At 30.8% G+C, this 23,039-nt stretch overlaps 1 protein-coding gene and 1 pseudogene across 1 annotated transcript; one reads left to right on the forward strand and one right to left on the reverse strand.

Annotated features, from left to right (window-relative positions):
* Positions 1–2,329: 2,329 nt before the first annotated feature.
* Positions 2,330–5,872, forward strand: LOC129319927 (putative calcium-transporting ATPase 13, plasma membrane-type; annotated as a pseudogene).
* A 2,608-nt stretch (positions 5,873–8,480) lies between these two features.
* Positions 8,481–12,973, reverse strand: LOC129320816 (ATP sulfurylase 1, chloroplastic-like). The gene is made up of 5 exons (XM_054966448.1): positions 12,340–12,973; positions 10,074–10,479; positions 9,593–9,853; positions 9,428–9,514; positions 8,481–8,864 (listed from the first exon to the last, which is right to left on the reverse strand). Exons 1-5 carry the CDS (start codon positions 12,843–12,845, stop codon positions 8,727–8,729), a joined length of 1,398 nt encoding a protein of 465 aa, XP_054822423.1. The 5' UTR covers positions 12,846–12,973; the 3' UTR covers positions 8,481–8,726.
* Between the last annotated feature and the right edge of the window lie 10,066 nt (positions 12,974–23,039).

A 23,039-nucleotide genomic window follows, 5' to 3' on the forward strand; every position in this document is an offset into this window, starting at 1 on the left:
CCAAAGCCATGAAGCAAGCCTTGTTCAGTCTTGTGCAAGAAGTTCAAGAGCTTAGAGAGCATTGGGGCACTCCGCTCAAGTCCAAAGGAGAGCATCTATACGTGTATAATGTATTTAAGATCCAAACTCATGAAGAGTCAAGCCCAAGAGATGCAGACCTTAGCCCAATGCAAGGAAGACTACAAGTTGAGCCTCTTGCATGCAAGGAGGCATGAAACCCTAGTAAAGAAGTCAAGGGTGGCGTGATTTCAAATCCTTTATGATCCCTTGATTGTCTCCTAAATTATTTCCTATTTTAATGGTCCTTTGATTTGATTTTCTATTTTGAGTCTAGTCAAAGATTAGAATTAATTATAATATTAATTTCTAATTTTTGTAATCCCATAATTTTAGGATCACATCTCCTAAATTATGTGGCTGAATATTTTATCATTATTTCTCCTTTTAGTATTAGGAAATTAGGGTTTTAATTTTAGAAAATATTTTTCTATGAGCCTATATAAATTAGGCATGCTCCCTATTGTAAACAACACAGAAGTTGAATGAAATTATTCATTTTAGAATTTATAACTCTTGTGAGCCTTAGTGCTTTGTGGTGGTATCCCGTGTGAGAAACCGACGTGATCAAGAGCGTGATCAACTCTTGTGGTGTCTTCGAAGGTTGAGGTTCTTAGAGGCAGGTGCTCTAGAGGATCTTCTCCTTGATCATTATCCTATTGTTTACTTCATACCTTTCTTTATTTCCGTCATAAATTTCGTCCCTTTCTTTTTGTTCTTGTGTTTTTGTTGTTTCAGGATTCTGTCCCTAAACTAGCACGATTCTGCTTCCGCGTCCCTATCACTTTATTTTTGATACTTTGAGTTACTATAATTTTTTTCATCTATAATTTAAGTCTCTACATTTTTATAAAAGTGCTAACATGACATTAATAGTATTAATTATATTGATATAGACAATAATACCATTAATTATGTGGTGACATGTCAATGGTTGATTTGTATTTTTTTTAAGAAAAAAAATAGAAAGAAAAGCTTATGTGTATTTTTTAATAATTATTATATATATAACGTATTTATTTTTAGGTTTGTTACAATTCTATACTTTAAGGTGCCTTTCCTATAATTATGTGCTCTAAAGGTGTGTTTAGTTGGGGGGAGGGGTTGGTTAGGAGGATAGGAGTCCCCTTCTCTCCCTTTCCCTCCAAAGTCTCCCCTTCAAATGAGGGGGGAGGGGAGCCCCTCCCCTCACCTCACCTCCCTTTAAACTAAATAAATTTTAAAGTTAGATTTGAGGTTAGGTTTGAAATGATTTATTATTTTTTTAATATATATAAAATATATTATATATGTTTAAAGTTAGGACAATTTTTTTTCACTTTTTGATTATTAAAAAATACTCCCTCGGGTCTTATTTACAAGACATTATAAAACACTTTGTAATAATTAAATTATTTTTTAAGTTTACACTTTCTTGATTAACGTAAAAGTATTTAATATACTTATATCATTATTTAGTGCCAAAAGTAAAAATAAAAGTATATATCGTTATTTTATAATATTAAGAAAAAAACTAATTTTTTTAAAATATGTGAAATGGTTAAAAATATCTTATAATAAGGATCAAATAGAGTACACATAAGCTTTTCTTTCCTTTTTTTTTAAGAAAAAAATACATATCAATCACTAACTGACACGTTACCATATAATTAATGGTGTTGTTGGTCGCATCAACATAATTAACATCATTAATGTCACATCAGCACTCTTATAAAAGTATAAGGACCTAAAGTGCAGATAGAAAAAACTGCAAGAATTAGAAACACCAAAAATAAAATGTAAGGACTAATAATAAATTACGTACAAAGTGTAAAAATTAAAAGTTATATTTTCCTTAAAACAAATTAATTATCTAAAAGTCCCATTCACTTATATTTTAAATGTTTGAAGAAAAATTTTAAAAGAAAAAGTAAACAACTATACAATAAATTTTATTGAGCGACTAAATATTACAAAATTTATGGTATAAATTAATCATTCATTTTTTTATTAAAATCTATCGTTCATTATTTTTAAATGAAAAATTATTTTTCATTGGGCGATAGTTTAAAAAAATATTTTTATGCACCTATTAAAAATATAAAAATAAAATCATATTAAATCTGTACAATTCAATTTTGATATGGATGGTTTAGCTTTAATTGCCATCACACCCCGGCTGAGTCCTCCTTTTATTTGAAAAGGATTTGCAGATACTTCATGCGAGTTTCTGCGAAACCTCCGAGAAATATCAGACTTTTCATGTTTCGCGGTCCTTTCGGGGCAAAGTGAAAAACGCGTTTATTGGCATCCAATTCTTCCTTTCCACGTGACTTCCCCTTCATAGAATGTAATTATGTATGTATATTCAGTGTCTTCTTCGCAACGGAAACTAAATATTTCCACGCTTTGTCTTCATTCATATTATTCAGTTCTCCAAAGCCCTCCACTTCTCTCACTGTCTGTATTCTTCAGTCACAGAAGCTCGATCTTCCTGTTTTCATATTTCAATGGCTTGATTTATATATTCTTAGGCTTCCAGTTCTTTAATCATCAGCAGCAGCCCGTTGCGTTTGCTGCTAGTTTCTTTCATTTCCCGAACTGTGTTCAAAGTTTCTCGGTTTCAAACCAGTCGTCATCATGTCGGAGCACGTCGGCGGCGGCGACGTAGAGCTACTGACGAAGCCTTTTCTGCGTCATAACGAACGCTATCGTCCCAAAACCTACCAAAGATCTCAGCCTTCATTTGGCACCAATTTGGAGACAATACAAACACTCTTGACCGCTCCAAAGAATCTTAAGAGACCCTACAAAAGATGGCGTTCTGCATTTGTTAGCATCTATTGTTCGAGAGCTCTCTCGTCGTTGTCATCATCTAGTACTGTTAGCCAAACCATCCTCACCCTTCTCATGAAGAAGAAGAATGTAGAAACCCTACAGAATCTTGGAGGCATCCATGGTGTGGCTTCTGCTCTAAAAACCAACGTTGACTATGGAGTCAGCGACGTCAAGGGACGACGAAAAGCTTTTGGTTCCAACACTTACCAAACACGACCTTCAAAAGGTTTCTTTCATTTCGTGGCAAGATCGTTCGTGGACCCCACCATTCTGATTTTCTTGGCTTGTGCTGCTTTGTCTCTTGGATTTGGAATCAAAAGGAACGGAGTCAAAGGAGGATGCTACGATGGTGGTAGCATTTTCGTCGCTATCTCCTTCATCATTGCTGTGTCTTCTATAAGCAATTTCAGACACAACAGGCTGTTAGACAAGCTGTCGCGAGATAGCAATGACATCGTCCAAGTCGAAGCCATACGCAGTGGTCGGCGACAAGTAGTTTCGATAAGTGACATCGTTGTCGGTGATGTTGTGGTGTTGAAGATCGGAGACCAGGTTCCTGCTGATGGCTTATTCTTGGAAGGCTATTCCCTGCAGGTTGATGACAGCTTGACAAATACTGAGAGCCACCTCGTTGAAATTAATGGCGACAAGAACCCATTTTTGTTCTCTGGGACCAAAGTGACTGATGGATTTGCCAAGATGCTCGTTACTTCCGTTGGTATGAACACGACATGGGGTCAAATGAAGAGTCCCATAAGCGGAGAAAATGATGAAGAAACCCCTCTGCAATCACGCCTGAGAAAGCTTACTTCAACTATAGGCAAGGTTGGTTTGGCTGTGAATGTTCTGTTAGTTCTCTACTTCACAGACCACACAAAAGATCATGAGAATGGGAATAAAGAGTTCCATGGAGGCAAGACTAAGTTTAATGACATTGTGAATGGAGTTGTTGGAATTGTTGCAGCTAATATTGCTATTATTGTGGCTGCGATCCCATACGAGCTTCCTTTGGTTGTGACTTCAACTTTGGCTTATTCTGTGAAGAGGATGGCTAACATGGCTATGGTGAGAAAGCTCTCTGCTTGCGAGACAATGGGATCTGTTACAACCACTTGCACTGATAAAATTGGGACTCTTACACTTAATCAGATGAAGGTGACTAAATTATGGCTTGGACAAGAACCTATAGAAGGGAGAGCTCATGAATCATTAGCGCATTCAAAAGTACTTCGACTAATCCAAGAAGGGGTTGCCCTTAACACAACAGGTAATGTTTACAAGTCAAGATCATTATGCTCTAAGCATGAATTTTCAGGTAGTTCAATAGAAAAGGCCATTCTTTCATGAGCTGTTCTTGATTTGGCCATGAATATGGAGGAATTGACACAAAATTGTGCCATCCTTCATGTTGAAACCTTCAATTCAAAGAAGAAAAGAAGTGGTGTTCTGATTAGAAGAAAAGTTGAAAACAACATTCATGCACATTGGAAAGGAGCAGTTGAGGTGGTATTAAACTTGTGTTCGAAATACTATGATGCTTTTGGCAATATAAAAGATCTTGACAATGACAATCAGTTAGTGTTTGAGAAAATCATTCAAGGAATAGCAGCTAAAAACCATAAGTGTATTGCTTTTGCACATTTAGAAGTGACAGAAGATGATGAAGAAAGAATCAAGAAAGTAAAAGAAGATGACCTCGTCCTCTTAGGACTTGTTGGTATTAAGGATTCATGTCATCTTGGTGTCCAAAAAGCTATACAAGATTGCCAACAAGCAGGTGTAAATGTAAAAATGATAACAGGAGATAATATTTTCACAGCCAAAGCCATAGCCACAGAATGTGGCATCCTTAAGCCTGATCATGACATGGCAGAAGTAGTAATTGAAGGAAAGGTGTTTTGCAACTTGTCTCTAGAAGAAAGACTAGAGAGAGTGGAGAAAATATGTGTGATGGCACAATCCTCCCCCATGGACAAGCTTCTCATGGTTCAATGCCTCAAACAAAAAGGTCATGTAGTTGCAATAATAGGGGATAGTGCAAATGATGCAATGTCATTAAAGAAAGCTGATGTAGGACTTTTCAAGAATATTCAAGGCACTGAAGCTGCAAAAGAAAGCTCAGATATAAGTATCTTGAATGATAGTTTTGCCTCTGTGATCACAATTCTAATGTGGGAAAGATGTGTCTATCATAACATCCAAAAGTTCATTCAATTTCAACTGATAGTAAACATTGTTGCACTAGCAATTAATTTTGTGGTTGTTGCATCAACAGGTAAAGTGGCATTAACAACAATTAAACTATTATGGGTGAACTTCATAACAGACACTTTGGGTGCTCTAACTCTAACAATAGAGAAGCCTACAATAGAGTTATTGAACAAACCCCCAGTAGATAGAACTGAGCCTCTCATCACTAACATCATGTGAAGAAATCTCTTAGCTCAAACTCTATACCAAATCACGGTCCTATTGATATTACAGTTCAAAGGTGATACTTTATTTGGGGTAGGCCCTGAGGTTGATGACACTTTGATTTTCAACACATTTGTGTTCTGTCAAGTGTTTAATGAGTTTAATGCAAGGAAGCTAGAGGAAAAGAATGTGTTCAAGGGAATTCACAAGAACAAGTTGTTTCTAGGGATGATAGGGATAACCATTGCGCTTCAAGTGATGATAGTGGAGTTTCTGAAGAAATTTACAAATACTAAGAGATTGAATCTAGGGCAGTGGAGAGCATGCATTATAATGGCAGCTATTTCATGGCCTGTTGGATGGATTGTGAAGTTCATTCATGTCCCAAAGCGGAACAGATCCTCTTCGGCTATTCAATTGACAGGGAACAATCAACATACATCCTCTCTGTTCAGTATATTTTGATTGTTGACTGCTCTGTCTGATCTTCCTTGTTTCACTTTTGTATAGTGTATTCTTCTTCTCTTGTTTTTGGGTCTGAATAGACCAAGTACCAACAATGAGTTACCCCACAAAAAGGCAAAGGGGGGGGGGGTGGGATATCCCATAATGTGTATTCGGTACAGTGTATTGGAGGGTTACTCTCATGTTTGGTTCTTCTTTTTATATAATGCAATTATTGTTGCTGTTAAATATGGGGCCTCTTACCATTACTGGTGCTCTCAGATTTCAGATGTGGCAATACTATACAATTAAGCTTTCACAAGTATAACATGAAATAGAATTTATAATTGTTTTGTATAAAGAAAAATTTATAATTGTAAAGAAAATATCATTAAAAAGTCCTTGGTAGAATCTTTACAAGGTGTTGGTGAAAAGACTTGTATGATCTCGAGGTGTAACCCAACTTCTAATTAAACAAATGGGTTCTTGGAGTCTCATGCCGCAGTTTTCCCAGATGCTAACGTTTGAGTCAGGCACGATGAGGAAAAAGATAAATTGCATTAAATGAAAATGGTGCACAGGTGAAGAATAAAATGAATTGCTAGTAAATGCATTAGATAAAAAGCAAATTTTTTACCAAAAAAAGAGCTAATTTTATTAATCACCAAAAAAAGTTACAACACACACACCAATAGTCTAAGTCAACAAATACTCAAAAAATCTAGAATATAACATAACGCAACTCCCAAAAGCAATAAAGCAATAAACCAAGTAAAGATAGCAATCAACCAACTAAATTAACCAATACCCTCGTTATTCCCAAAAAAAGCAAATTTAATTGCTAGAAAATGTAAAATATAAAGTGTCAGATGCTAGGTCTAAAAATTGATAATTTTTTGTTCTATCCTGACTTAGCCATCCAAATTTAATAATGTTTACTTTTATTGATCTTAAGAAGCAACTCCCCCAGATATCCATCTTTGCCCCTCTTTGCACTCCCACATTTTGAGTAGAGTTGGTAAACGGGCGGGCCTAGCCCATATAGGCTCGACCCTTATGAGCCCGGCCCTTATGGACCTAGGTCCTAAAGCCCGGTTGCCTCAATTTTATTTTAAAATTGAAGCCCGGCCCTTATTCATAGGGCTCAGAGCCTGGCCCGTAAGCCCAGATAAGAATAAAATAAAATAAAATAAAATTCAACATTAAAATTTATTTAAAATATTTTAAAATTTAACATATATCAAACCAAAGTCTCACATAATCTAAAAAATGAACAAAAAATTTAAAAGTCCAAATAAGATGAAGGCAAACATCATCATCAATCCTAATCAAAATCTCCCTCATTATCATCCATAAATAAAATATTAAAACCCTCGAATATAGGTCCACTTGTGAAAGATGGAGGCGGAGGCTCAATATTAATTATTTCTGCAGCTTCTTCATCATCACCTACAATAATTATTAATTAAACTGTTTTATTATCAAATATATATCTATACATATATCACAAGATAAAATATAAAAATTACTATAAAATGGCACAAAACAATTCAACCAATTGCTGGTACAAAATACAAATCAATATTTGCACATTATCTAAAAAAAAGTGAAAACAATACTTTGTGAATAGTAAAACGGGCTTCACGGGTCGCCCAAGCCCGAGTCCGTTTTTCTAGGGCTTAAAAGGGCCGGGCTTCGAAGCCTGGTTATCCTAAAAAGTGTCAAATTTTTAAACCCGAACCCTTATTAAAACGGGCTTAAACGGGCGGCCCGTCAAGCCCGGGCCTTATTCCCGACTCTAATTTTGAGCATCATGAGTAAAGTGTATAGGTATTGGTCTTAATTTAATCTTTGATTTAATGGCTAAGGCTTTCAAATTTTTCTTCATTAATATCATTTTAATGCCTTATAATTTTACAAAATTTTAGTAATTAATATTTTTTCTAAAAAAATTCCCCTTACAAATAAAGTGTTTTTAATTAATTCAGAGAAAAAAAAATATTTAGTCAAGAATAATTTTGAAAATATGATATAATTTTAATTTTTTATTTAGTTATTTCTTTATGTGAAACAGGTAAATTTATATTCTAAAAAGAAAGGGAAAACACAATCCAATCCCTATAATTTTATTAAGTTCTATTTTTAGTTCCTATAATTTTTCTAGTATTTTCAGTCATTATAATTTCAGCAAGATAAAGTGACGTTTGTTACCTTGATCTTTATAGTTTTAGTACCTCCAGTGGTTTCAGTACTTAAAAAGACAAAAAAACACTAAAAAAATTTATAAGAAATAAAAGTAAAATTCAATAAAAATATAAAAACCAATTATTATGTTTTCCCAAAATGAAATGAAGGGAGTAATGATTTACCACATTCCTTGTACAAAGGCATTTGAACGTTACTAAAAAGCACTTGATTTAATTGGCAAGATATTAGCTTAACCAAGGATTTCAAATTTAAGCCCTCCCAATGCGGCAACTGAGCAACATTTGGTGATAGAGATTCCACCTAAAAGAGTCCCAACCTGGCCCACTCTAAGATTAATTGGAGTCGTAGATATTCTAACATTGAATGATTTACTAAAAAAAACGACAGAACGTTGAATTAAACTTGTGATTGACACTTGGGGCACTTCTATACAAAAATGCAAAGATCAATACACAAAAGATCTATCAGAAGTCAGAATAGAAACTCCACAATCCAGACTAACTTTTAGAAAGCCACATTACGATACAAAGAGAAAGATCTAACAGCTAAAGAAGCTTCTTCATTACTTATTTATTATACATGGAAGTACCCTACTTAGAGCTGGAGGCATAGTATGAGACTATGAGTCTCTCTCAGCCAATGCCTCCCTGTACTTTTCAACTTTATTAAGTAGGGCCAGAGAGAAAGTGTTGAGAAATTTGGACTCGAACATAGGAGAAATAAAAGATGGCTTTAAGGTTTCTCCCAAACAAACTTGCAAATAATGTACACCAGTTCCAACTAAACTAAGCAGAAGCAGTTTCATGGACTCTGCCACCGCTTAAGGGAGCAAAACAATCATAGTACTCAACCAGCACCTTCCACCCACCAGGACACATGAACCCATCAGGAGGACTTTCTTTGTTCCTTGCAAGTGTTCGCATCTGTAAAACGAAGTGGTTTCAATACAGTCTTAAGATACCAGAGTTATGCAAAGAAACAAACAGAAAAGAAAAAGCAGACATCAAGTTACTAAAAAGCACAAGTTTACAAGAAGGATAAAACCGGATTGCAAATTATTTGTAATTTTTTACTTAGATTGTGGGTGTGGTTTTAATAAAAAAAGAAAAGAAAGAAAGAAAGTAAATAATGAATCTGGTTCCAGTTCAAAAGAGAAGCATTTAGATGCAGTATTATGCCTTCAAAATTTAAAAAAAAAATGTTTAATAAAATAAGCAAATATTATTCCATAACCAGGTGTTAGTCTTAACTCTTACCCTGGTTTGGATGAGGAGAAAAATAGGGAGGGGGAAACTCCTAAAAAAGTTTTGGAAAAAAAAATACCATTTTTGGAAAATTTTCTCTCCTCCTTATTTTCTTTCCACTCCCCCCTCCATCCAAACCTAGTTTTAAGGTAACAAACATTTTCTAAGAAACAAAAGGGGGAAATGACAGATAGGTATTATCATTACTTTTTTCTCAGTCACCGAGCAAACACTCTGCATACCTTGGTGCCTGATATGAAGAGGAAATCTTGAGGTCTTGAGGGGTCAAAGAATGCCATTTTACCCTGAGTCTTGTCATAAGCAGCAACCTGCAAATGAATTCATCAGCATATCACGTCAAAACACCACCAAACCTTATTGCTTAAGAACGCAAGCTTTTAAAATACCTTAAAAGGAAGGATATTTAGACGCTCCAGTCCAGGTGCCATCCCCAGCACTTTCTTCCCATGGTCAGCATCATAAAGATCTCTTTTCTCAATTGGGTGGCCCATGCCTGCCGGGTCCCGGCCAACAATGTAGAAGTTAGCCCCTGCATTAATCCTAGCCTTTGCATGCCACTGTACCTCGGTCGGTCCAGCATAGTGCATGGGAGAAGGGAATATAGACACCACAGTTGTCTCAGGGTCAAGAACACCATCCTCAAGCACCTATGGAAAGATCAAGGCAATGTAAGTTAGTTTTTGTGTCCAAAAATCATAACCTAAAATTTGGTGGAGATCAAATTAACTTTGCAGCAAGCAGATAAGCTACTCTCCTTAGCAAATACCGTGCCGGGGCAATTTAAGTTATACAAGTGAGGGGCACCTTTGGATAGACCTAATGAATCAGGGACCAATTTATTAGTTTACAAGTTTTTAGCACCCAAACCTTCTCATGCTGTCTCATCCGCCATTCAAGCGGGACATCATCGGCCTTGGTATAGCCTCCCAGTGGATGAAGAAGAAGGACGGGATTCTTGTAACCCATATCAAGCAGCCGCCTGCGAGTATCAGTCATCAGCAAAGCATGACCATTGTGCACAGGATTTCGGAGCTGGAAAGCAAACACAGCATCAGCATTGCGCCTAGTGAACTCTTCACGGAGCTCTGCTGGAGAGAGCCGAAAGTGATCAAGGCTGTCATGGTACTTGATAGGTTCAATAACCTCTAGGTCACCCCCAATCAGCCAATTTCCGGCAGGTGTTATAGCTTCTTCAACATAAGGCAGGCCAGGAGCAGTTGTTCCCCAAGTTCGGGCAATTCTTTCTTCTTTTGGGTGCTTATAAATTTCAATACTAAAGCAAATAAAACAGCAAATTTATAAGCCATAGAAAAGAAAGGCAGCTAAACAATAAAAAAGAAAGACTGAATTATAATTCAGGAATGAAGGATACAAGGTGTATCTCAACGAATGATTACCATTTATTCACTTAGATCAGGTAGTGTTCAACAAAATAGACAGGGACACACCTCATAATGATAAATATATCACGCAGCAGATGAATAAATAAATAAATAAAAATTGAAATGCTAAGCTCCAAATAGGATAGACTTTCCAATTTAAAAAAATGCATCATACCAACACAAATACAAATTGGAACACCAATTCTCCTCATATTTTGTGAGAAAAAACATAGTGGATGCAAAATTCACCAAAACCGCAGGTTGTACCAATAATTAAATAGGGTAAGATGACTTGACAACTTATTCTAATGCTTTTTTTTTTTCAATAAGCAGAGGCCGCAAGGAGCAGGCTCCACCGACAGCAAAGATTATCTCCTCAAATGTAACAAAGGCAAAGGGTAAACCCCTCCTAACTAAGTTGCTACAAACACAAGAATTGAAATTCAAACCCCTAGTCACTTGCTTAAGTGATGAAAGCCCCTACTACCCATGCCAACTTTAATTGATAACTTATTCTAATGCTTTTAAGATTGCCGCTAAAAATAGAGTTCTCCTATGCATTGGTCAAACCATATTATCCAAGTCAACAATGAATCGTGTCGTTAATTCTTATATGAGTTACGCCTATGCTAGGTCAACATAATGATGATACAATCCATCTCTCACGATTACGTATTCCATGCCCATATGCCATTTTGCCAATCAAATATGATCAAACAGGTCAAATTAGCAATATATCTACAATGGGATTGTCAAAGACAATCTAATTGTCTTGTGGGACCAACAACAATAATAAGAAGCCTTATCCCACAAGATAGGGTCAGTTACATGGATTATACAATGTTATTGTGCTTTATCATTTATTAAGCTTTAAAAAATATTGTTAATTAAGAGGATTTGATCAATAAGTTTCAAAAATGTTCTCTCTAACCTTCCAAAAGTACCCTGTGGGACCAAATGGATGAAATAAATTACATAAGACATAGACAACATTAAACATGTAAAAACTACAAATAAATCAAATATCCATCTGACAATGCTTTTTACAGAACACCTAACCATCAGAATATTTTCTTCCACCCTCTTTTTCTCCCTTATTTTTTAAGGAAAATCGCATGAGGGGAAGTGCTGAGGAGAATTTGATATGTGTTAATAGAACTAGAAAAACAAATATAATGGTTTCCATAATAGTTAAGCTAAAAGAACAGCAAGAAGAGGCGTGTGGGTTCAAAAGCCAAAAACAATGCATATTAATTTAGTAGCAGTCATATTATGATAAGCTTTAGTCCAATCATAGTCTTTTCCACAGCTCCAAGTGCTATAAGATGGTTGTCTTGTTTCACATCCTTTAAAGAACAACATGCCGCTATGGTATTGAATTGAGGGCGATTGAATATCAAACAAAATCATCATATCATTAAAATGCGTAAAGGAAAAGAATTCAGGAAAGAAACTTGAAAAAGAAAATATCTGCGAAGCTTCTTTAGACAATAGACGATCTCAACAAAATGAGGCATAAAAATTAAAGTCTTTATCTCTAATTGACGACTCCGGAAACTTCAAAAATTACTGTAATCGAAAGATGTCAATAAGAGCTGTACGACTGTATAAGTGAAAATCACTCAGGTCAGAACAAAATCCCGATTTTGCAACAAGAAATCAAAAAGTGATCAGACGCGCATGAAACATGCTATAATTAACATAGAATTTAATTCAGATTTTAAGAGAGAAAGCAAGGGGGGGAGCATTACTCATTCAAAATAGCAACCGGGTTGCCCTGCTGATCAAACAGAGCCACCTTCTTGGACTCGCCGATCCGTAGCTTCTGCGCATCGTCAATGGCAAGCACGATCGGGAGTGACATATTCACGACCGACCCGTCATCAAGTCGGAGCGAATTGAAATGAAGCGTTTGGAGGAACTCGGATTCTCTCATGAACCCGCGAAGCGGTGAAGCCCAGCCTTCGCTGAGCACATGAACCCACTCAACATCGATCCGAGAGAGCTTGACCCTAGGCAAAGACAAAGCCTCCCTCTTCTTCAAATCCCTCTGGGACTCCTCCACGAGGAGCTCCACCAGCTTCCCGCCATCGGGTTCGATCAACCCGGAAGAAACTCTCAGCCTCCGGAGAGCCCTTGGCTTCGGGTTAAGGGCAAGCTTTATTTTGAAGGCGGGAACGAAATGGGAATCGAAGGTTTTAGAGACAATATGAGAAGGGAACGAGGGTTTGGTGAATAGAGTCGCCATGGACGCCATTGCAGGTGGAGACGAAGGCGTCGCCTTAGCAAAAGGGTCGATTCATATCATGGTCTATATAAACAAATGGAAGAAGGGATGCAATGGAGAAGGGTAAAATAGTAAATGCATAGAAAAGGCAGTATGCTCATTTTGAATCTTCCGATAATCATCAATATACGGGACTACAGGAACAAACGGGCGAAGAATACATGTTATTTTAAGGGACATGAATTACATGTTATTTATTTATTTAAATTAAAAGTTGCTTTCTGGTCCCCAAAAAAATTTCATGTTATTTTAACTTTGAAGGGACATGTAGATCAACGTCGAAGCCGGATCTGTCATCTGGATATTCTTTTTTTTTCTCTTTATTTCATTGTCATTTTTGGACCAAAAATTAATTATTAAATTTATTTATTTATTTAATATTAATTTCCAACTACTATCATGTTATAAACTATTCAAGCCAAATTTTAACAATTTAGATTTATTCATTTGTTTGTATTTTTATTATAATAATTTTATATATATGAAATATTAAACTTGAATTTTTTTTTTCAAAGAGATTAAATACAAATACCACATACGTTTGCTTGTCTATCATTTATCCTATATTACATGGGATGTCACACTTCACTGTAATCACACTCAATCCTTTATTACATGGAATATACAACTCATGACCTTCTCTTAAAAAAAACATGGGATATGATTTAGGAGTGTCAACAGAACAAGACAAGATTGAGATAATTGTATCTTATGTTCTGTACTGAAAAATGAATGGGATTAGATTTTTGTCACATATCTTGTCTCATCCCAAAAATTATCTCATCCCATTTGGGATCAAAACTAGTATATTCCAGTAAAATAAACAAAACATAAAAAAGAGATTTGGATAACAATATTTATTAAATTATTTAACTTACTATAACTAAAACAAGACCAAGTACATAAATCTATCTTTGAGTTACAACTACTCACTCTAATCTTATTTATAAATCACTTTTAATATATTTTACTAGATTTAAGAAAAATTTTAAATCTCATTAACTTTATTTTAAAATTTAATAAGTTTTCATGTTTACTCCTGATAAATATGTTTAAATTTTATTATTGATATTTTTATTCAAAGCATTTAATAAAAATAAAAATATAAAGAGGAGTATTGAAAATTAACAAATACTTTATAAATAAAATTAATTTTTTTCTTCTCTCTTTGCCATATAAATAGAAGAAGAGGGTTAGAGACAAAATCTGGTCCATTGAAATGGGGATACTTCTGATGGAGCCTCTTGGCAACCCTTAAATATTTATTTTAAAAGTAAGGATAAAATGAGGGGGGAAACAAGAAAAGTGATGAGAGGGGGATGCAAATCCAAAAATTCGAAAAAGAAGGAGGGGGTCAAACACAAGGAAGCGGAGAGAAGAACATGGAGATAGCGACGCCTTGATGAACGTGAACCTGGACACTTTTCTGTATCATGTAATTTGTACGGTTCTTTAATCCTCTAAAGTTTCAGTGTGAGATCATCATGATGTCATCTTGGTCGAAAAGTAATTCTGCTTTCGTATTTTTCGCATATCGCTTCTTCAAAAATTATTTTTATATATTTGTCACGATGTTAACTATTTTTTTAACTTTTATCCTTGTCTTTCCTTAAGCATAATTTTCAATGAATGAAAACAAGTTACATTTTTTTTTGCCAACAGATAAGTTACATTTAAGTAGAGCGTGCTAAAAAAGTTAGAAAAAGTTTTATTTTATTAATTATATATTTTAGTCTATGTGTAAAAACCATTGTTTTAAATATCAAATGGGTTAGATTGTTGACCGAAATCATTAACAGTTCATTTTGGATAAAAAAAACTATTTTCACAATTGATCCAGATTGAAGCAGAGTTGAGCCGTTGTTCGTAGAAATTGAAGTTGAATTAAAAATTGAAATGGTTTTTTAAAAAACCATGCAATTCTAAATATAATATAAAAAGCTTTTAAAAAATTAAGAAACTAAAAAATTCAAAAATTACACTCCTACTAAAAGCTAATTTCATTTTTGAACTATTTACATATATATAATATGATCTGAGCCTCTCTTTTAGGAAGATGTTAATAGTTATTGGTGCAAATATAGATATTTTTAAATCTACTCATTTTTTATTTAACCAAGATTGACCAGTATTTGATAAGTTATAAAATTATACTTAATTCCTCCAATCCTATCAGTAGGACATCTTCTATAAATAATTTTTAAGCCAAAATATATAACACCTTGTAATAATTAAATTACTTTTTTAAACTTTATCATTTCTTGATTAATATAAAAGTATTTAATATAATTGTATCATGATTTAAAACTGAAGATAAAAATAGAAGTACATAATATTTGTTTATAATATAAAAAAATTAATTTTTTTAGATGTATGAAACTATTAAAAATATCTTACAATAAAGACCAGAGAAAGTAATTTATAATATTATTGATTCATGATCACGTTGCGTTATTTTATTAACAACTATACGTATCATAACTTCATTTCTTATATATATTTTACATATGTATTTAATATTTTTTATTTAATTATTACATTATTAGTTCGACTATCAACCTAACTAATTAAATAATAAAAGTGAGATCTGAAAATTTTTTTTATTTAACATCTGATCCGCTTTTTAAAACATTAATAAAACCATATATAAAAGGAAATGGAGTGGATAAAAACATGAATAATGTTAGAAAATTTATAAATAAACTTTTTTTCCTTTCACAAAGGTCATAGTTTATTGACATCTTCATGCGTGGAAGTGAATATAAAATTTGTAAAATTAGATTCGTAAGGTGAGAAAATTTTTAAAACAATAACCAACTAAAAAAATATTAAGAAATTATATTATAATATTTATAAATTGCAAATAGAATGATTTAGTCCTTAAATTTTGTTTAATATGCGGGAGCCATTATTTAATTTAATTTAAAGGATAAATTGCCCCTTCATATGGATGGTGTGGTCATTCTTATGAAATGCTTGGCCGTATGGTTTTATTGGTTTCATGGAAATTAAGAAAATAAAAAAAAATTGGGCGAGTTAGGTATCAACGCTTAGCAGAGCCAAGACATAAAAACAATTTTTTTGGTCCAACGGAATTGAGAAAATTAATTTAAGCTGAGTATATAGAAAATTGGTTGGGCCTTGTGTTCGAAGAATCATTGAATTATGATAATATCATGCAAATTATATATGGAACATATTTTTTTCACGTATTATATAGATTTAATTTGACAAATGAATGATAGTCATTATAATCAATACATAATTCATTTTAATATATAGTAAACAAAGATTTTATACTCCTATTTGTTTTTTTATATTTTATAAAAGAATTGGTAAGTTCAATCCCAAAAGCTCACTGGGGATATGCCTCAAAGCTCAATATCAATAAAATCAATAAACTATTATAATGTTTTATGTAGATAATCTTTTCAGGTATTAGATCATGTATAAGTATCATTTTCAGATCATATGTGATGTGCAAATACTAGTCTTAACGCATAATATTCCATTTGTAAAATGATAATTTAATTAATAGTAGAATAGTTATTCCTTTAAATTTAAAAGTTTTAGAGGGATTAGTTTTGAAGTTTTGATTTTTTTTTAAACATGCATGCCTAATCATATTGACACCTGTAGTAACATCATTAAAAGCCATTCCATAACATTTCCACATCGGTATTATTTCTTTAAATATTTTTGTTGTTGAATGAGTTTATTGTAATTAAAATTCAATTTAGAATTTCTTTATAATTGTCCCTTAGAATTATTGGAGTTATAAGATTCTAATTAATTGATATCCAATGTCTTGTCTTCACCACCAACCCACTTATAAAAAAAAAAAAAATTAGATGGTGACTGCTTACACATACCAAATTTCAATTTAATAAACAACTTAAATCTATTCACTCAATAAATGTCTCAATTATAATTATTGACTTTCGTTAAATTTAAAAATTATTAAAATATATTTCTCTATAAAAATTCAAAACAATAATTATAATTTAGATACTCCTTATATACTTTGTTTTTTTAAAAAAAGTAAGATTTGATACTTTTTTAGTATTACAAGTTAAAATCATTGACAACTGTTTGAATAAATTTAGTTACTATTGTGGCACCTCATGATACACTCATTGAGCTTGGATCCAAATCCACACCACCCAACAAATAGTAACATTTTTCTCCTAAATATTAAAATATAACACATAGTAACATATAAATAAGAATTATTTGTAATTTACAAAAGTATAGGTTTGAATCATTTGTGAGATTTTTATTGATAAAATGAAATTAACATATATATTGTAACACAAATTATTTTTTATTGTTAATAAAATTAAATTAATCTTCACTTGCCATTTGTCACTTGCAACTTCTCTTTCAAACATCCAACTCGCACGCTTCATATTTGTAAATGAAATTTTAATGTTTTAATAACTATTTGTTTTGAATTTTTTTAAATATCAAAGAAAAATGAACACAAAAGGTTATTTTATATATTTTTATTTTTACTCTTTTAACACTAATTGATCTTACATTAGTAAAAGTAGAAAAAAGATGCGCTTTATAGTGTTATTTATTGAAAAAAATTCTTATTTTTAAAATTAAAATTAAAATTAGCTCAGAAAATAAAATATATTCTCTCTATTTAAAAATATAAGACATTTTTAATCAAATATCACATTTAATAAAATAGTTATATACTTTTAAATTAACTATATTTTTATATTTATCTCTATTAAACATTACAATAAATATAAAGTCATTCATTAATAAGAGTATTTTTTAAAAAAATAATGATTATATTTTAAAAGATTAAAAATATTTTATATTTTTATATATTTAATTTTTTTTAGACGGAGAGAGTAATAAATTTTAACAAATCAAATATTTGAACCCTTTCAAATAAATATGAGGTGTTAGAGTTGGCTCGATTATATAATTTTTTTATATATATTTAAATATTTTAAGTTCAATCTTCGCCGTCCAAATCGCTGGCCCTGGTCGTTTCCCACCAAGAAATCTGGGAGCTGCTAACCTGTCCCATAGAAGCACGGCACGCGTTGTGCACTTATTTGATGCTGACGGATACTTTTATGTGCAAGATATGAAGAATAGATTGCCAGAAATAAAATATACTTGATCGATCATAACTTATTTAATAGCAGTCAATTTGCTTTTTCTTCAAGCAACATATTGAAAATTTTATAAAATAAATTACTATCAAAACTTTGTAAAATTATTGTTTTTAAATTTATAATAATGTATTTAATATCTTACAAAATCATTTTAGATTTTAATTATAAATTATAAATAGTAGTATGTCTTCGTCTAAGCTGCATATTATGTATGCATATATATAAATAGATACTTTGGTCAACTTTTAAGACCTTCGAATATCCAAAATGCATTTCAATCATGAACAATTCGAATTCGAATATGATCTGTACCTCGCGGAATTCAATGCCAATATGATATAATACCTTGGAGTCAATTCTTAGATTTTGTTTAATATATTTGGGATCCATTATTATATTTCATTCAATTTAAATGACAAGTTGTCATTTTCATACATTTGATATGGATGGGCCATTTGTATATGGGGAAATGACTATAAAATCTCTCTAAATTATATAAATAATAATTTAATTTTTTAAAATGTCATAATTTCATTAAAAATTTTTTAGATATTTTTTTATCATTAATAAATTTATATAAATGACTAAGTTGTCTTTATAACAATATCAAGAACTTGACATGCAAAGTCGTAATTTGCCATTACATTATTACAAATATAAAAAGAAAAGTTATGATTATTTAAATAAAAATTATGATTATTACTTATCATTTATAATATTTATAGTAATATTAAAAATTTAACATGTGAAGTTGTGATTTACTGTTGCATTATTACGAATATAAGAAGGAAAGTTATAATTATTTAAATAAAAGTTATGATCATTTTATTTTAACAAGGACAATTTAATTATTTATATAAATTTATTAATGACAAAAAATTTCAAAGAACTTTAATGAAATTATGACATTTGAATGACTAACTTATCATTTATATAATTTAAAAAAATTATTATTATTATTTTGTTTTATAATAAACACATCAGCTTATGGTTTAATTGGTATCGTTGAAATTTTTTAAAAAAAATCAATTTAAGTGCAATAAAAAATTGGTTTAATCTATAATCTATACGTGTGTTGTGCACGGAGACATTATTTTTACTTTTGGCCAGAATATGGAGACATTGTTAAATCATGTTGAAATCATGAAAATTATTTATACAACGTGTTCGGTACGTACTATTATATACGAGAGTTTAAAGAATCACATTGTTTATAACTAATAAATACTGTACCATGTCTTCTCAAGTATTATGCATTATAATATAGGGTTATGTACTGTGTTTAGAGGAGCATTTGGCACACTACTAATAGGTATGGTATATTTTTTCCTAAACCATTTTTTAGAGTAGTGAAAATCTCTCTCTGTTAATGATCTATTTAACTCTTTTGTTTTTTGCTAATGTAGCATGTCTTTTGATACTAATTAATTCCTAAACTTTTTTTCTGAAGTTTTGTTAAAAATAATTTTTAATAAATGTTAAATATTTTAATAATATTTATTAAATTTTATTTTTGCTTGAAGGGGGACTTTTGCTCATTTGAAAAATAAGTTAAAGAAAAAATATCTTATCCATCAATGTAAAGTACCTAGCACTCTTTTAAAAACAATATAAAAAATAAAAATGTATTTTAACCCTGTAATATATATTGCTTTCCTTTAGGGGGAAAAAAATGAATCATGCATTATATAGAATCTAACATTGGGCGACACTATTTTTCAGAACTACTTTTCTGAAATTACCTTTATATTGTGTCTAGATATATGAAAATTTAGATTTGAATTTAAATGAAATCTCTTACTATACTTTAGGTGCATAAATTTTTATGGGCTTGAATTTGATCCAACTCTAAATTCATGTTCTATCATAATTTTTTGTAATTTTAAATTTTCTCTAAATCTTAATTATTTAAAATTTTAACTATTTCAACTTTCATTTTCTTTATGTTTTTATTATTGGTGTTTATGTTACTTTTACTTCTTTTCTTAGCTGACATCTTCATGTTTTACCGATTGAAAAATAAAAACAAACTTGTTGCTTTCAATAACCTCTTTGTTTTTCCCTTGAATTTTAGTTCATATTTCTTGTACCTTTAAAAAATTTTACATTATATTTAAACAGAAAATTTTAAATATATCAAATTTAGACGTAAAATTTAAAATATGAGATTTTTTTGCCAAAGATTTTAAATATAATATTTAAATTCAATTCCATCAATCAAAACTCTACCTTAATTTAATATTTGAACTTATGTATTTAATATTTTTTATTACTACTCTCATTCCCATAATGAAAGGTATGTGTAATGTAACTAATGCATGTCACATATAAGTTCTTTGTTTAATTTCTTATAATTTGGACTAAAATAAATATTTTAAATTTCCTTTATATTCAAGACAATACATAGTAATAGCATTTTTATATGCAGCATTCATAAAAGTGTTTTTGAGATTATTTAGAGATATGAGCCCATGGCCTCCTATATGATTTGATGAGTTATGCTGTGTGCATGATTTATAAATAATATAATTTTTTATGAAGTAAATAATAATACCATTTTTATATACCTCGTATAATATGTCGATAAGGACAAAGCTATGTATATGTGGTAACATCCTTAACATTAAAAGTCTTATAACATTTCAGTGTGGATGTTACTATGTAAATTATTTTTTATTTTAATTAATGTTGAGTTCGAGTCTCTCTTTATAATTGTCCTCATCTTGTATTTGAAGAATTCCTTTTGAGTCAGTACTTTTTTTTTTATTAAGCAAATTGGCCTCGAAAGTATAAATTTAGGAGTTCTGAAATTCTAAACTTATTTTTTATATAATATTCTCTTTCAACTTATAAAGTGATGCAATATAGCCATTGCCGTTAATAAAAATTAATTTCAACTATTAGTTGATCAAAAAATTATAAAACGTGACGTCAAAAATTATAGAAAATGAAAATAATTATAGTAAAAAATTTAAAAATTACAAACAAAACCCAAAAAAATTTAGTGTGACATTTTTTTGTAATTTTTGATATCCTTTATTGTTATTTTTTAGTCAACCAACAGTTAAAGCTAACTTTTATTAATAATTAAAGTTAAACTTAAATTGCACTATTGATGAGGAATATTATAAAAAAAATAAGTTGAAAGTTCCAAACACTTTTAAATATATAATGTAGGGGTCAATAAACTTATTTTTATCTCTTTTAAAGTATAAGGAGTGAAGAGTCCACAGACAACAGAAAATATCCCCCCAAAATTTTGAAAGCGTTGAATCGATATCTTTCAACTAAATTGTTACAAATATATGTTAAAATTAAAATATAAAATTAATAATAATTAGATTTCCAACATGTTAAAAAAACAAATGACAAACAAAAATCTTAAATACAATTTGATAGTTACATTTAAAATTTAAATATTTTATATGCTATCAAAACTTCTAAATTTGCATTCAATTGAATCGATATTTATAATTATTTTTAAGAAAATTTTATCATTGGCTAAATGCAGTGACAGACCTAAAAAATTAGGTAGCGGGGCAAAAACTTTTCCATAATAAATACTAGTTATTTTTAAAATATTTAAAATTTAAATATTCATTGTTTAAATTATTACCCCATCCATTAATTTAAGATTATAACATATACATAAGATTTGAGGTAAATAAAAATTTTTAAGGAAATAAATTTCTTTTCTTTATCAGAGGGGGCAATTGAAATTTTGTGGGAGAGACAGTTAAAATATTTAGAATTATTATATATTATTTTTTCTAGCCTTGTGGGACAATTGCTCCCATATGCTCTAACTTAGGACGCCCAAGACTAAATGTCATTAATCTAATTTTTTTTTTTTTTGTTTTTGAAATCTAACTGTTCTGATCCGACAAGAATTTAAAATATATTCTATGTACGCAAATATTTTTTTTAAATATATATAGAGAGTTGGGGGTCACGGCCGACAAAATAGAGAGAGAGAGAGAGAGGAAGAGAGGGGGATAATGCCGTGGATATTTTTGTCAATTTACAGTGAGACATTATTCTATGCGGAATCTGTGAGCTGATATCCCATTGGATCACGGCACGCCTCGTGTAATCTCTGACGTTGACGGATACTTTTATGTTTTATGTGCTACACAAGATGCCGGAAGAAAGAAAATATTCCTTGTCCACGGGCCACGGCCAACACCATTGTTTCTTTTTTGTTTTCCTATTGAAACACAAGGCCTATACATACTCGTCGATAATAGAACTCGTAATTCAGACAAATCAAATTTATTTAAATTAGGTTTAATTTAAGTTGGATCTATTCAAATCAAATTTAAAATATTATATCTTTTTAAATGAGTTTAGATTAACTCATTAGACTTAACTTGAATTATTAACTTTATATACACAGAGAGAGTTGATAATTTTGATAACCAGACTTATTAAAGTCAAACCTAAATTATTTTATTTTTTTTAAATTTATATAATTAAACTTGACTTTGATTTTTTTCAAACTTAACCAAAATTATTGGCTCTAATTAATAGTAGTTTTTTTAAAAAAAATAGTGCAGACTATTTTTCTAATTAGTAAATCCTTGCAGTTCAATTTGAGGCAAAATGAGGAATGTAAATCAAACTACAAACAATTACGATGCTATACTTATAAGTGATTTCTAACAATTTTATTGAAATTAAAGAATATCTTGATGTTTATTTAATAAATTTTTAATTTGCTCCTATTTAATATACATATTTCAATAAGGCACTTAATTAAATGATGACATGCTTTATAAATATGATAAAAAAAAATCACTCTGCTTATAGGATTGGAGGAAGTACTTAATTAAATGATGAAAAGTGAAAACCCTTATTACTCAAACCAACATAAATATTTCATATGCTTTTAAAAAATATAAATTATAATGTTTAAAAATTTAAAATAAATAATAGAAATTCTAATTTTAAAGTATAAACATATATTCTAAATTTTAAATTTAATTTTAAAATTAAAAATATTTTTTAATGAAAAAACAAAAAA

Source organism: Prosopis cineraria, unplaced genomic scaffold, assembly GCF_029017545.1.
Source record: "Prosopis cineraria cultivar Desert tree isolate PC_DT_omini unplaced genomic scaffold, ASM2901754v1 PC9, whole genome shotgun sequence".
NCBI classification, from domain to species: Eukaryota; Viridiplantae; Streptophyta; class Magnoliopsida; order Fabales; family Fabaceae; genus Prosopis; species Prosopis cineraria.

Coding starts and splice junctions, on each gene's coding strand:
- LOC129320816 (XM_054966448.1), bottom strand. CDS start 12,845: ATGGCGTCCATGGCGACTCTATTCACCAAACCCTCGTTCCCTTCTCAT. Junction 9,854..10,073: donor GGATGAGACAGCATGAGAAG/GTTTGGGTGCTA, acceptor ATCTTTCCATAG/GTGCTTGAGGATGGTGTTCT. Junction 9,515..9,592: donor TAAATATCCTTCCTTTTAAG/GTATTTTAAAAG, acceptor ATTCATTTGCAG/GTTGCTGCTTATGACAAGAC.